This window comes from Chlorocebus sabaeus, chromosome 1 (genome assembly GCF_047675955.1).
Source record: "Chlorocebus sabaeus isolate Y175 chromosome 1, mChlSab1.0.hap1, whole genome shotgun sequence".
Classification (NCBI taxonomy): Eukaryota; Metazoa; Chordata; class Mammalia; order Primates; family Cercopithecidae; genus Chlorocebus; species Chlorocebus sabaeus.
In genome coordinates this window covers 70,342,711-70,359,023 of record NC_132904.1, presented here as the reverse complement: position 1 = coordinate 70,359,023, position 16,313 = coordinate 70,342,711, and the positions used below count along the sequence as shown (strand labels likewise).

At 42.3% G+C, this 16,313-nt stretch overlaps 1 protein-coding gene and 1 pseudogene across 1 annotated transcript in view; one reads left to right on the top strand and one right to left on the bottom strand.

The window, feature by feature from the left end:
- MRPL48 (mitochondrial ribosomal protein L48) overlaps positions 1–16,313 on the bottom strand; it is a 79,366-nt gene that overhangs the window by 8,660 nt on the left and 54,393 nt on the right. Inside the window, exon 5 of the mRNA XM_008020113.3 lies at positions 11,920–12,089. Within this exon, the coding sequence (XP_008018304.2) occupies positions 11,920–12,089 (170 nt within the window). The remainder of the gene's footprint in view (positions 1–11,919; positions 12,090–16,313) is intronic.
- Positions 9,906–10,201, top strand: LOC119626617 (mitochondrial import receptor subunit TOM5 homolog; annotated as a pseudogene).

Sequence of the window (16,313 nt, the reverse complement as noted above, 5' to 3'; positions counted from 1 at the left end):
CTAGGCAAGATCTTAGGCTTAGACCACTAATGAAGACAGAAACAATCCTTGCCTTACAGAGCTTAGAGTCTAATAGAAAAGACCAATAATAGTCAAGTAATTATAAGAGCAAGAAGTGCATGTTATGAAAGGGCAGTTAAATACCTTTTACTTCTTCTAATGTATAACATAAAGACCTAACTTAATGAGGCTCCCTGAAGAAGTAATATTCGAGACATAAGAAAACAAACAAAAAATAAAAAATAAATAAATAAAGAGGCTAGGCGGGGGGGCTCACGCCTGTAATCCCAGCACTTTGGGAGGCTGAGGCGGGTGGATCACGAGGTCAGGAGTTCAAGACCAGCCTGGCCAAGATGGTGAAACCCCATCTCTACTAAAAATACAAAAATTAGCTGGGCGTGGTGGCAGGCACCTGTAATCCCAGCTACTTGGGAGGCCGAGGCAGGAGAATTGCTTGAATCCGGGCAGTAGAGGTTGCAGTGAGCCAAGATCGCACCACTGCACTCTAGCCTGAGCGATAGAGCAAGACTCCATCTCAAAATAAAAAAAGATGGCATCTAAGAAAAAGGTAGAGGCTAGTTAGATGAAGAGAGGAAGAGTATATGCAAAGGTCCTGAGGTGGAAAGGGACAAAAACAAAGCCAGTGTAACTGGAAGTAGAGGGAGGTGGGGAGGGAAGCATGAAAGAGGCAAGGCAGGCCCTGGAGCACCTAGGAAGCTACATGAGAAACTTTTATTGTGATCCTAAGGGAGTAGGAAGCCATCAAAGGATTTCAAGCAGAAGAGTGACATAATCATATTTCCATCTAGAAAGATCACCCTAAATGCTGTGTGAAGAACCGGTTAGAAGAATAGAGAATCAGGAAAAAAAGTAGGTTTAACTCCGGAACTTGCCACTTACTAGGTATAGGACTATGGGCAAGCTTCTATAATAATAGTAATAGCAATAGTAATAATAATAGCAGCCAACAGTTGCTGGACATAGTTCTAGATACATTATACATAATAGCTCCCTTAATTTTCACTGTAGCCTTTTAAGGTAGGTGCTTTTAGCAATCCCATTTTACAGATGAGGAAACCAAGACACAAAGAAGTTAAGCAAAGTGCCCAATGTCATACAGTAAGAATGCAGCGGAGCAAGAGTAAAGCTCAGGCAGTCTGGCTCCGGCGTTGATACTTTGATCTACTATGTACAAGGTGTTTGAATTAAATAATACACAAAAAATGTACTTAGCTTGTTCAGAGTGCCTCACTGATAGTAGGTGCTCAACAAATGTAACTGCCTTCCTGTTTTCACTCAAATGCAGCCAGGGCATTTTACAGCTGCGTTTTTTAAAGAAACTTTTTTTTTTTTTTTGACTACATAGTTTTTAAATTTATAATCCGGGAGTATACAATCATGCAGCACTGACCACTTAGCCAGATGTAAAATAAACTAGCTTCTTACCACAACTACCCTATAAACATTGCAACTACACTGGGCACGGTGGCTCATACCTGTAATCCTAGCACTTTGGGAGGCCAAGGTGGGCAGATCACTTGAGGTCAGGAGTTTGAGACCAGCCTGGCCAACATAGTGAAACTCCGTTTCTACTAAAAATACAAAAATTAGCCAGGCGTAGTCCCAGCTACTCAGGAAGCTGAGGCTTGAGAATCGCTTGAACCCAAGAGTCAGAGGTTGCAATGAGCCGAGATCGTGCCACAGCACTCCAGCCTGGGCGACAGAGCAAGACTCTGACTCAAACAAACAAACAAAACATTGAAACTATTTCCTCTAAAATGACCCTAATCTTATGTGAACACACCAACTGTGGGGGAACCAGAAACCTAGCTACGTGGCAAAAGTAAAAGCCAAAGGGAAAACAGCACTTCCGCGGTTAGTTGATGAAAAGCAGGAAATTCAGTGCCCTTCACTGTAAAAGCAGCATCTCTAAAAACAGTCCTAAAAATTTCAAACACTATTCCAAGGAACTGACCCCACTGTAGGTATGATAGTAACAGTCTGTGAATGACATTTAATGTTCTTTGCCACCAACTTTTAAGAAGCTATCTCTAATTCCTGTCAGATGAAAAAAATTCTGAATTATTGCAACAATAAAATTAGTAACAGAATGTTTACAATGTGCCAGTGTCTGTGCTAAGTGCTGTCAAGTACCATCTTGTTTCATTTTCAAAGCTCAAAGAAACAGAAAAAATTATCATCCTCGTTATATAGAAGAGGAAACTGAGGCTCAGAATTTCCCAAGGTCATATTGCTAATAACTGATAGAACTAGAATATGAATGCAAACAGTTTGATTCCAGAGCTTGTACTCTTTTTTAATGTTTAATTTTTGTGGGTCCATAGCAGGTATATATATTTATAGGGTATATGGGATATTTTGATACAGGACTACAATGCATAATAATCACATCAGGGTAAATGGGATATCCATCATCTCAAGCATTTATCCTTTGTGTTACAAACAATCCAACTATACTCTTTTAGTTATCTGTAAATGTACAATTAAATTATCGACTATAGTCACCCTGTTGTGCCATCAAATATTAGATCTTTTTCAATCTTTCTATTTTTTGGTACCCATTAACCATCCCCACTTCTCCTCGAGCCCCCACTGCCCTTCCCAGCCTCTGGTAACCATCATACTACTCTCTATCTCTGTGGGTTCAACTGTTTTTCATTTTAGCACCCACAAAAAAATGAGAACATGAATGTTTGTCTTTTTGTGCCTGGCTTATTTCACTTAACATAATAACCTCCAGTTCCATTTATGTTGTTGCAAATGACAGGATCTCATTCATTTTTATGGGTGAATAGTATTGTGTATATGTACATTTTCTTTATCCATTCACCTGTTGACAGACACTTCAGTTGCTTCCAAATCTTGGCTATTGTGAATGGTGCTGCAAGAAACACAGGAGTGCAGATACCTTTTCGATATACTGATTTCCTTTCTTTGGGGTTTATACCTAGCAGTGAGATTGCTAGATCATATGGTAGCTCTATTTTTAGTTTTTTGAGGAACTTCCAAACTGTTCTCCATAGTGGTTGTACTAATTTTCAATCCCATCAACAGTGTATAAAGGTTCCTTTTTCTCCACATCCTTGTCAACACTTGTTATTGCCTGTCTTTTGGATAAAAGCCATTTTAACTGGGGTGAGATGATATCTCACTGTAGTTTTGATTTGCATTTCTCTGACCATCAGTGATGTTGAGCACTTTTTCATGTGCCTATTTGCCATTTGTACATCTTCTTTTAAGAAATGTCTATTCAGATCTTTTGCCCATTTTTAAATTAGATTATTAGATATTTCTTGCTATAGAGTTGTTTGAGCTCCTTATATATTCTGGTTATTAATCCCTTGTCAGCTAGATAGCTTGCAAATATTTTCTCCCATTCTGTGGGTAGAGCTTGTACTCTTAACCACATATTACTTCAAGTACAGTCCATAGACAAGCTGCCAGTGAACAGCCTAATTGTCATTGGTCCACGAGAAATGTGCAACCAGTCACTAAACAAACCATTTGATTCAGCCACGTTTTTTTCTTAATATCAAGACTTTCCTAATGAAGGAAACAAATTATTAATGTATATTTTGGCATAAGCTCCTGACATCTTCTCAGAATGGTACTTTGAGAAGCACTACTGTAAATTACTATGCTACTCAGCCTCTTTGAGCTGTAATTGCAGTTTATCTTTCACATTATGTTACAATTATGTTTCTTGGTGTGTATGTACATGCATGTATGTGTGCATTCACTCTGTGTGTGTGTGTTCCCTGAAACTAGGAGGTTCACCTTAGTATCTCCCAGAATGTCTAGTGCAGTGCTCACCACATAGCAAGAGGCTCAATCAATAGTTTTTAAATTAATTCATTAAAAGGACTTTTATTAATTTAGGAAATGTATACCACACAACTGAATTGTATAGTGATATTCAAGAACCTGTCATTCTTTCAATCATGACTGAATGTCTCCCATATGGCAGGCCTTGCAGTGGGTGCTAAAGAAATAAAGAACACAGTCCTCATCCAGAAGGAGCGCACTGTCAGAGGGAAGAGAAACTGCCACAGGAATAGATCATTCGAGACCAGAGCACTAAGTGACATGAGGTATGTGTCAAGTGCTGAAAGAGGAACCAACTCTCTGGGGCATCAGAAAGAGATAAAGCACATTTTTAGGTTTAAAAGAATTGAAGTACTGTCACTATGAGAGCTAAAGTCACAGCTTATTATCAAACCTTCTAAAGAACATTTTTTAGCACAGTTGTACTCTAATGTATAAAGGTTTAAAAGTTCAAATTTGGCTGAAGGACTTAAAATAAGACCCTATATAACTGAAAATACTTGTCAGGCAGAACTGGGTTTAAATCCAGGCAAGTTACTGGTTCTGTGCTTTTGGCCTTTCTAAGCCTTGATTTCCACATATGTTAGATGGGAATATATTAATATCTAATGAGTAAGAAAGTATAATTTTTGTTTGTCAAATATGGCAGCACCCAGTGGCGGTGTGAACTGGGAGGAGGTTGCCCAGTTCCACGAATTACTCGAAGTGATGAGGACAGCTGATGACAGAATAGTACACAAACTAAACACTAAGGTTCCAACAGCTTCCTTTATAGGGAAAACTATGCCAGCCAAACCTGTAAACAAATTTAGGGGTCTTTGATGGCAGCTCTTGCCAGTAGGAACAGAGTCATAAAAAATTGTATAGCCCAGACCTCAGAAGTAGTAAAAAAACCTCCGAGAAGAGAGAGAAAATAATTTGGACTATTTAACGTTATTAAAGCAACCTGGAGGCCGGGCGCGGTGGCTCAAGCCTGTAATCCCAGCACTTTGGGAGGCTGAGACGGGCGGATCACGAGGTCAGCAGATCGAGACCATCCTGGCTAACACGGTGAAACCCCGTCTCTACTAAAAAATACAAAAAACTAGCCGGGCGAGGTGGCGGGCGCCTGTAGTCCCAGCTACCCGGGAGGCTAAGGCAGGAGAATGGCGTGAACCCGGGAGGCGGAGCTTGCAGTGAGCTGAGATCTGGCCACTGCACTCCAGCCTGGGTGACAGAGCGAGACTCTGTCTCAAAAAAAAAAAAAAAAGAATTAAAAAGAAAAAAAGCAACCTGGAAAAGAACAGACAAAGTTGAAATGGATTCAGTCAGAACCAAATGTTGAAGAAGTGGTAAAAGACAAAGGCTAGAAGGTATTTAATAAACGGTGCCAAATTCACTTCAAGCCTCCAAAGAATGAATAAAGAAAGAGAGATACTTTTTTTTTAAAGGACTGGGTCATGTCATAAGAGGTAAGTATGATAGATATCAAGAGGGCAGGCTTCCTAGGATGATCTGTGAACTAACAGTCCAAGACCTTTTGTTGATTTCAGCCCCACTTAGCCAAGACCTCAAGTACAAATAATTCTGGCAGTTATGGAGTAACCAACTGCTATTTTATAATGATTCTGTAAAAAAAAAAAAAAAGTTTTGTTATTAAAATAATTTTCTGACTCAGTGTAAAAAAAAAAAAGCAAGTATAATCTTTGCCATACCCACATACTATGTCATATACTACCTTGCCACAGTGACAGACTACCTAAGCTACATTTTTGTTGTTGTTGTTTTTAAGACAGGCTCTCTACTTTGTCGCCCAGGCTGGAGTGCAGTGGCACAATCTCAGCTCACTGCAACCTCTGCCTCCTGGGCTTAAGCAATATTCCTGCCTCAGCCTCCCAAGTGGCAGGGACTACAGGCGCACACCACCAAGCCAGGCTAATTTTTGTATTTTTTATGTAGAGACAGGATTTCACCATGTTGCCCAGGCTGGTCTCAAACTCCTGAGCTCAAGCGGTCCGTGCTCCTCAGCCTCCCAAAGTACTGGGATTACAGGTGTGAGCCACTGTGCCCAAGTCTTGATTTCTTATAAAATCAAACACACACTTCACTTACCATTTGACCCAACAATCATACTCCTAGAGAAATGAAGATGTGTGTTCTCACAAAACCTCGTACATATTCATAGTGGTTTTATTATTCATAATTGCCAAAAACTGGAAGCAACACAAATGTCCTTCAATCAGGAAAGGAATAAACTGTGGTACATCCTTTCAATGAAACACTATTCGCAACAAAAAAAAAACTACTTGCAGGCAACAACGTGATTGAATCTCAAATACAGTATGCTAAGCAAAAGAAGAATCAAAAAGAAAAATGCTACATGATTTTATTTGTACGGAATTCTGAAGAAGGCAAAACTATAACGACAGAATACAGATAAGAAGTTGCCGCTGGGCGCAGTGGCTCACACCCGTAATCCCAGCACTTTCGGAGGCCAAGGCAGGCAGATCACCTGAGATCAGGAGCCTGAGACCAGCCTGGCCAACATGGCAAAACCCCATCTCTGCTAAAGATAGCCGGGTGTGGTGGGGAACGTCTGTAATCTCAGCTACTTGGGAGGCTGAAGCAGGAGAATCGCTTGAACCCAGGAGACAGAGGGTGCAGTGAGCCAAGATTGTGCCACTGCACTCCAGCTCAGTCCCAGCTATTCGAGGGAGGCTGAGGCAAGAGAATCACTTGAACCCAGGAGGTAGAGGTAGCAGTGAGCCGGGATCACGCCACTTCATTCCAGCCTGGGTGACAGAACAAGACTCTGTCTTCAAAATTTAAAAAAAAAAAAAAAAATTACGAAGGGAAGGAATTTCTACCTATGGGATTTAATGTTACTTAAGGAAAACCAGAGAGCATCCTATACTGTGTGAAATACTGAGATATGTAAAGAGCCCAGAATGGAGAAGGTAGGTAGGCAGTAAATGTTACTTCCCTCTCCTACAGTTTTCCAACAAATCCAAAAAATACATAAAAGCAGAGCAGATAAATAATATCTAAATGGAGAGATAAACTATGTTAATGAATCAGAAGACTCAATATAAACAATTAAGATTCAATTATTCCCAAATTGATCTACAGATTCAACACAATCCTAAAAAAAAAATCCCATCAGACTCTTTTTTTTTGAGATGGAGTCTCACTCTGTCGCCCAGGCTGGAGTGCAGTGGCCTCTGCTCACTGCAAGCTCCGCCTCCCAGGTTCACGCCATTCTCCTGTCTCAGCCTCCCAAGTAGCTGTGACTACAGGGGCCTGCCACCATGCCCAGCTAATTTTTTGTATTTTTTTAGTAGAGACAGGGTTTCACCATGTTAGCCAGGATGGTCTCTATCTCCTGACTTCGTGATCCGCCCACCTCGGCCTCCCAAAGTGCTGGGATTACAGGCGTGAGCCACCATGCCCAGACTCTTTTCTGTAGAATCAACAAGCTAATTCTAAAAATTTTTATGGAAAACCAAAGGACCTAGAATAGCCAAAGTAGTTTTGAAAAAGAAGAACAAAGAGTCAGTAATCAAACTACACTAATCAAGACAGTGTGTACAGGTGTAAGCATATATGTAACAGAATAGAGGATAGAAACAGACCCATATATACATGGTCAACTGGCTGTCAACAAAGATGCTCAGATAATTCAGTGGAGAAAGAAAATCTTTTCAACAAATGGTGCTGGAAACAATTGAATATTCATAAGCCAAAAAAAAAAAAAAAAACCTTTGACCCACTATATACAAAAATAATTCAAAATGGATCACAGACCTAAATACAATACTTAAAACTATAGAACTTCTAGGAGAAAACATAGGAAAATGTTTTTTTGTGACTGGGTCAGGCAAAGATTTCTTAGATATAAAAGCAAAAGCAGAAACCATAAGAGAAAAAGATTGATAAACTGAACTTCATTAAGTTTAACTTCTGCTCTTCAAAAGACATACTGTTAAGAGGACAAGATAAGTCATAGACAGAAAGAAAATATTTGCAAAACACATATCTGCAAAGGAACTGGTGGCCAGGTGCAGTGACTCCCACCTGTAATCCCAGCATTTTGGGAGGCCAAGGCGGGTGGATCATTTGTGGTCAGGAGTTCGAGACCAGCCTGGTCAACATGGTGAAACTCCATCTCTATTAAAAATACAAAAATGGGCCAGGTGCGGTGGCTCACGCCTGTAATCCCAGCACTTTGGGAGGCCGAGGCGGGCGGATCACGAGGTCAGGAGATCGAGACCATCCTGGGTAACACGGTGAAACCCCGTCTCTACTAAAAATACAAAAAATTAGCCAGGCGTGGTGGTGCGTGCCTGTAGTCCCAGCTACTCGGAGGCTGAGGCAGGAGAATGGCATGAACCCAGGAGGCGGAGCTTGCAGTGAGCCGAGATGGTGCCACTGCACTCCAGCCTGGGCGACAAAGCGAGACTCCGTCTCAAAAAAAAAAAACAAAAAAATACAAAAATGAGGCAGGGTCCGGTGGCTCACGCCTGTAATCCCAGCACTTTGGGAGGCCAAATTGGGCAGATCACAAGGTCAGGACATAGAGATCATCCTGGCTGACATGGTGAAACCCCGTCTCTACTAAAAATACAAAAACAAAATTAGCCAGGCGTGGTGGCGGACGCCTATAGTCCCAGCTACTTAGGAGGCTGAGGAAGGAGAATGGCATGAACCCGAGAGGCGGAGTTTGCAGTGAGCTGAGATTGTGCCACTGCACTCCAGCCTGGGTGACAAAGCAAGACTCTGTCTCAAAATAAGTAAATAAATAAATAAATAAAAATTAATGGAGCATGGTGGCAGACATTTGTAGTCCTAGCTACTAGGGAGGCTGAGATGGGAGAATCGCTTGAACCTGGGAGGCAGAGGTTGCAGTGAGCCGAGATTGTGCCACTGCACTGCAGCCTGGGCAACAAAGCGACACTCTGTCTCCAAAAAAAAAAAAAAAAAAAGGAATTGCTATCTTTAAAAATAGATGAACAATTTTCAAAACCCAGTAAGAAAACAAGCCATTTTTTTAAATGGTCAAAAGATTTGAACAGACATATCATCAGGGAAGATACACAGATGACAAATAAGCACATGAAAAGATGCTCAACATCATTATTTATTAGTGAAGAGCAAATTAACACCACTATGAGATACCACCATAAACCTATTAATAGCTTTTTAAAAATTGATGATACCAACTGCTGACCAGGATGAAGAGTTGCCAAAACTCTCATACATTGCTGGTGGGAATACAAAATGGTGCAGCCATTGTGGAAAACAATTTGGCAATTTCTTATAAAGTTAAACATAAACTTACTATACAATCCAGAAATTGGAGGCAAGGTTGGAGGTTGGAGGGAGGCAGAGGTTGCAGTTAGCCGAGATTGTGCCACTGCACTCCAGCCTGAGCAACAGAGTGAGACAAAAAAAAAGAAAAGAAAAGAAAGGAAGCCTGGGCAACAAAGTGAGGCCCCATCTCTACAAAAAAATTTTAAAATTAGCCAGGCACTCAGAAGACTAGATCATACCAGGAAAATAAAAAAATCAGCTTGGCAACTTGGTGTCTGCCTGTAGTCCCAACTATTTGGGAGAGAGAGAGGAGGATCGCTTGAGCCTAGGAGGTTGAGGCTGCAATAAGCAACGATTGCACCACTGCATACCAGCCTGGGTGGGAGAGAGAGACCACGTCACTAAAAGAAAAAAAGAAAAAGAAAGGAGGTGGGGCACAGTGGTTCATGCCTGTAATCCCAGCACTTTGGGAGGCTGAGGCAGGCGATCACTTGAGGTCAGGAGTTCAAGACCAGCCTGGCCAACGTGGTTGGTGAAACCCCATCTCTACTAAAAATACAAAAATTAGCCAGGTGTGGTGGTGCACACCTGTAATCCCAGCTACTCGAGAGGCTGAGGCAGGAGAATCACTTGCGGCAGGAGGTAGAGACCAGCCTGGCCAACATGGTGAAACCCATGAGGCAGAGGTTACAGGGAGCTAAGATTGCACCACTGCAATCCAGCCTGGGTGACAGAGCGAGACTCTGTCTCAAAAAACAAAAAAAGAGGCGCGAGGCGGCCACTGGGAAGTGGAGAGCGCGGCATCTGGAAACTGCAAAGTCAGAGCCGCGATGTTCCGGATTCAGGGCCTCCCGCCGAAGCTGGATGGAAGATGCACGAGGATGTGATCTCCTCCATATGGAACTTTCTCATCTACGTGGCCCTGCTGCAAGTCACTCCATTTATCTTAAAGAAATTGGACAGCATATGAAGACTGGACATCTCATATGAATGCACGATATGAAGAGCCTGGTTACAATTTCGACTCCTCTCTGCAAGTGAATAGGCCCAGAAAGGTGTAAGAGACTCTTTGAATGGACATAAAATTCTGCTTGTTAAGAAAAAAACCAAACCAAAACAAAACAAAACAAAACACAAAAAAAGAAAAAGAAAGGAAATTTTGACATATGCTACCACATGGATGACCTTTTTTTTTTTTTTTTTTTTAGATGGAGTCTCTCTCTTTTGCCCAGGCTGGAGTGCAGTGGCACAATCTCAGCTCACTGCAACCTCCGCCTCCTGGGTTCAAGCAATTCTCCTGCCTCAGCCTCCTGAGTAGCTGGGATTACAGGCGCCCGCCACCACGCCAAGCTAATTTTTGTATTTTTAGTAGAGATGGGGTTTCACCATGTTGGTCAGGCTGGTCTCGAACCCCTGACCTCGTGATCCACCCACCTCGGCCTCCCAAAGTGCTGGGATTACAGGCGTGAGCCACCGCGCCCGGCCCATGGATGACCATTGAGGATATTAAGTTAAGTGAAAGAAGCCAGTCACAAAAAGACAAATATTATATGATTCCACTTACATGAGGGAGAGTAGTCAAAGTCAGGGACAGAAAGCAGAAGGGTAGTTGCCAGGAGCTTAGGGGAGGGGAATGGGAAGTTATTGTTTAATGGGTACAGAGTTTCAACGTTTGTTTTTAATTTTTTTTTTTTTTTTTTTTGAGACGGAGTCTTGCTCTTGCACGCTGGAGTGCAGTAGCACGATCTCAGCTCACTGCAACCTCCACTTCCCAGGTTCAAGCGATTCTCCTGCCTCAGCCTCTCAAGTAGCTGGGACTACAGGCGCGCACCACTGCTCCCAGTTAATTTTTGTATTTTTAGTAGAGATGGGGTTTCGCCATGTTAGCCAAACTAGTCTCGAACTTCTGACCTCTGGTGATCTGCCCGCCTTAGCCTCCCAAAGTGCTGGGATTACAGGCATGAGCCACCACGTCCAGGCTGTTTTTTTAAATTTTGAGACAGGGTCTCACTCTGTCACCCAGGCTGGAGTGCAGTGGCAAGAACACTGCTCACTGTAGTCTCCACCTCCTGGACTCAAGCTATCCTCCTGCCTCACTCTCCCAAGTAGGTGGGACTACAGGCACACGCCATCATGCCCAGCTAATTTTGTTATTTGTAGAGACGAGGTCTTGCTATGTTGCCCAGGCAGGTCTCAAACTCCTAGGCTCAAGTGATCCTCCCACCTTAGCCTCCCAAAGTGCTGGGATTACAGGTGTGAGCCACTGCACCCAGCTAGAGTTTCATTTTTATAAGATGAAAAACATTATGGAGATGGATGGTGGTGATGCTTGTATAACATTATGAATGCATTTGATATCACTTAACTGTACAGTTAAAAATAGTTAAACTGGTAACTTATGTGTATTTTACAATAAAAAAAACTTGCAAAAACATGAATGAATATCAGACACATTATGCTAGGTGAAAGAGGCCAGCCACAAACACGACATACATGTGATTTCACTTATATGATATTCTGGAGAAGTTAAAACAATAGGGGCAGAAAATTGGTCAGTGGTTGCCAGGGACTTGAGTGGGGAAGAGGGAGAAGACTGACTACACCAGGGCACCAAGGAACTTTTCAGGTTAATAGAACTAGTTTATATTTTTATTGTAGCAAATTATATACCTAAAAAGAGTTAATTTTACTACATGTAAACTGTATCTCAAAAGCCTAGTTTAACAAAAAAGCAGAGCATTCTACCCACACCAAGAACATCCCATACAAAAGCATCCTTCATACCTTTCCTCGACTTTAATGGAGAGAGAGTTGCAGAGGTTGTGAACATACTGGGCATAACGCTCTGCCAGGGTCATGTCATATGCAGTCAGATGAATGTTTAAAACCCCATATTCATAATCTGTCCCCAAATTAATGACTCTCACTTCCACTTTTCCCTTCTTCTTCTTGGGCTGAAGAGAAAACAAAAAGAGAAAGAAAATAATCAAAGTATTATACAAGAAATTCTAATAATACTATCTTGATATTTTAAAAAGTCAATCTTTCTAATAAATTTGTTCACATTTTGCTCTTGGGTTACCCTACCTACAAACTGAAGTTCTCCTGGGAAGGAATGAGCAGCTTCCCTTGTCAGTCTGGGTTGTGACATCAGCCAATGCAAGGAGAGAGAATACTGCTGTCATTACTTGAATACATGAATTACTTGAACATGAGTACATGTAACTGTCTTCTGCTATTACCTTGTTTTGAGATTCACCTCCCATTTCTGGCCTTCTATTACTCAATTTGTAAATTGATAGGGTTATGTCAGATTAAAATATTTTTCTTTTTTTTGGAGACAGTCTCACCCTGTCACCCAGGCTGGAGTGGCAGTGGCACGATCTTGGCTCACTGCAACCTCCTCCTCCCCGCTTCAAGTAATTATCATGCCTCAGCCTCCTAAGTAGCTGGGACTACAGGTGCCCACCACCACGCCCAGCTAATTTTTTGTATTTTTCATAGAGATGGGGTTTCACCATGCTGCCCAGGGCAGTCTCGAACTCCTGAGCTCAGGCAATCAACCCGCCTCGACCTCCCAAAGTGCTGGGATTACAGGTGTGAGCACCACGCCTGGCCTAGATTAAAATATTCCTAACCCATATATGAATTAAGGGGTCTATGAGCCCCCCAGTTTTTTTGTTTGTTTGTTTTTTGTTTTTTTTGAGACGGAGTTTCGCTCTTGTCGCTCAGGCTGGAGCGCAATGGTGCAGTCTCAGCTCACTGCAATCTCTACCTGCCGGGTTCAAGTGACTCTCCTGCCTCAGCCTCCCAGCCATAGGCAGGAGGGACTGCACCCAGCCATAAGTCCCTCTCTTTATGGGCATTTAGGTTAGATTATTTTCGGTTGAGGTGCTTTCTTCTTTCTGATGTATGTTGTATTAAATATTTTTTCCCAGGCTTCATTTTAACTTTTTTTTTTTTTCTTGAGATGGACTCTTACCCTGTCGCCCAGGCTGGAGTGCAATGGCGCCATCTCGGTTCACTGCAACCTCTACCTCCCGGGTTCAAGCGATTCTCCTGCCTCAGTCTCCTGAGTAGCTGGGATTACAGGTGCCCGCTGCCATACCCAGCTAATTTTTGTAATTTTAGTAGAGACGAGGTTTTACCAATGTTGGCCAGACTGGTCTCAAACTCCTGACCTCAGGTGATTCACCCACCTTGGCCTCCCCAAGTGCTGGGATTACAGGCGTGAGCCACTGCTACTGGCCAAGCCCCAAAATTTATATGCAAAATTTTACATGTATATGTTTCTGAGGAGAGAATCCTGAGTTTTATCAGAATCATGAAAAAAATTAACAGAAAGGAATCTCAGCATTAGTTCTCTTCTATTCCTCCTAGCTAGAAATTCTAGAATTGTCTACACAGCATTCCTTTTGAGAACTGAGAGAAAAATTATGTATTTCTTCCCTTTTTTTATCATACAAAATATTGCTTCACTACATATCAACTTATGTAGGCTGCTGTAAAAAGTTAAAATGAAGGCTGGGCATGGTGGCTCATGCCTGTAATCCCAGCATTTTGGGAGGCTGAGGTGGATGGATCATGAGGTCAGGAGTTCAAGACCAGCCTGGCCAATATGGTGAAACCCCATCTCTACTAAAGATACAAAAAATTAGCTGGGCATGGTGGCATGCATCTGTAATCCCAGCTACTCAGGAGACTGAGGCAGGAGAATCGCTTGAACCCGGGAGGTAGAGGTTGCAGTGAACCGAGATGGCGCCATTGCACTCCAGCCTGGGCGACAGGGTAAGAGTCCATCTCAAGGAAAAAAAAAAAAAGTTAAAATGAGGTCTGGGAAAAAATATTTAATACAACATACATCAGAAAGAAGAAAGCACCTCAACCGAAAATAATCTAACCTAAATGCCCATAAAGTGAGGGACTTATGGCTAGGTGCAGTGGCTGACACCTGTAATCCCAGAACTTTGAGGCCAAGATAGGAAGATCACTTGAGCCAAGGGGTTCAAGAGCAGCCCTGACAATAAGCTATATCCTGACTCTATAAGAAAAATTTTCTTAATTAGCTGGGCATTGTGGCAAGTGCCTGTAATCCCAGCTACTCAGGAGGCTGAGGTGAGATGATGGCTTAAGTCTGAGGGGTTGAGGCTGCAGTGAGCTGTGGTCACGCAACTGCACCCTAGCCTGGGCAACAGAGTGAGATCCTGTTTCAAAAAAGAAAAGAAGGTAGACTCATTAAGTAAATTATGCAGCTGTAAAAAGAAGTAAGGGGTCAGGCACGGTGGCACACGCCTGTAATCCCAGCACTTTGGGAGGCAGAGACAGGTGGATCATGAGGTCAGGAGTTCGAGACCAGCCTAGCCAATATGGTGAAAGCCCATCTCTACTAAAAATATAAAAATTAGCTGGGTGTGGTGGTGTGCGCCTGTAGTCCCAACTGCTCGGGAGGCTGAGGCAGGAGAATCGCTCAAACCTGGGAGGCAGAGGTTGCAATGAGCTGAGATCCCACCACTGCACTCGAACCTGGGCAACTAAACGAGACTCCATCTCTAAATAAATATATAAATAAATAAATAACCACTCCTTTATGTACAGATACTGGAAAGGTCTTTAAGATAAATAAATGATAAAAGCAAACTGTAGAATAATGTGTTCAAAATGTTGCCACACATACAAAATGGGGGAGCTGGAAGAGAATAAATATGTGTGTGTGCATGTGTGTAATTACATACATACTTATTTGCTGGCATATTTTAAAAAAAACCTCTCGAAGCATGTACAAAAATAGTATTGGCTAGGCACAGTGGCTCATGCCTGTAATTCCTGCACTTTGGGAGGCCGAGGCAGGCAGATTGCTTGAGCCTAGGAGTTCAGAACCAGTCTGGGCAACATGGCAAAACCCCAGCACTGCAAAAAACACACAAAAATTAGCCAGGCGTGGTGGTGTACACCTGTAGTCCCAGCACCTTGGGAGGCTGAGACAGGAAGACCGCTTGAGGCTGGGAGGCAGAGGTTGCAGTGAGTGGTGATTAAGCCACTGCACTCCAGCTTGGGCGATAGAGCGAGACCATGTTTCAAAAACAAAAATAAATACAAAAACCCCCAAAAACTAGTATCATTGGCTGCTTGTGAAGAAACTAGGTGGCTGGGGCCTGGGGGTAGGAATGAGAATTTTAAACTATTTTCTTCTGTTTTCAAAGTTTTTTAATAGTGTAAATGTTTTACCAATCTAAAATTAGAATCTTAAAATCTATTATGCTTGAATTTTAGTAAATTTTTATTGCAATATATTAATATGCAAAAATATATAAGTAAGTTACATAGCTCAATGAATTTTTACAAAGTGAAAGTACCTCTGTAATCAGTACCCTAGACAAGAAACAGATCATTACCAGTACCCTAAAATGTCTCCTTTCCCCAAATTAGTAACCACTATCCTGACTTATGAAACCATAGAGTTATTTTGCATGTTTTTGAAATTCACAAAAATGGAATGATAGATACATTCTCTTTTGTGTCTGTCTTCTGTCATTCATTAGGTTCATAAGATTCACCAGGTATTAGGTGGAATGGCAATTCTTTCCTTCTCATGTGCTACTAATCCACTGTATGAATACGCCACAATTTAATTATCCTTTCTACTGTTGGTGGAAATTTGGGTTATTTCCAGTATGGGGCCATTATGAATAGTAGTGCAACCAATGTTCTAGTGTGTATCTTTTAGTAAACATATGTATGCATTTCTGTTGGGGGTATACCTGGGAGCTGAACTACTGAGTTACACAGTTTGTATAGGTTCACCTTTAATAGATACTCTCAAAGAGTTTTGTAGAGTAGTTTCCAATTTAGACTTCCACCAGCAGTATATGAGAGTTCAAATGGCTCTACATTCTTCCTAACACTTAGAAAACAGTATAGTCAGCGGCCGGGCGCGGTGGCTCAAGCCTGTAATCCCAGCGCTTTGGGAGGCCGAGGCGGGTGGATCACGAGGTCAGGAGATCGAGACCATCCTGGCTAACATGGTGAAACCCCGTCTCTACTAAAAAATACAAAAAACTAGCCGGGCGAGGTGGTGGGCGCCTGTAGTCCCAGCTACTGGGAGGCTGAGGCCGGAGAATGGCGTAAACCCGGGAGGCGGAGCTTGCAGTGAGCTGAGATCCGGCCACTGCACTCCAGCC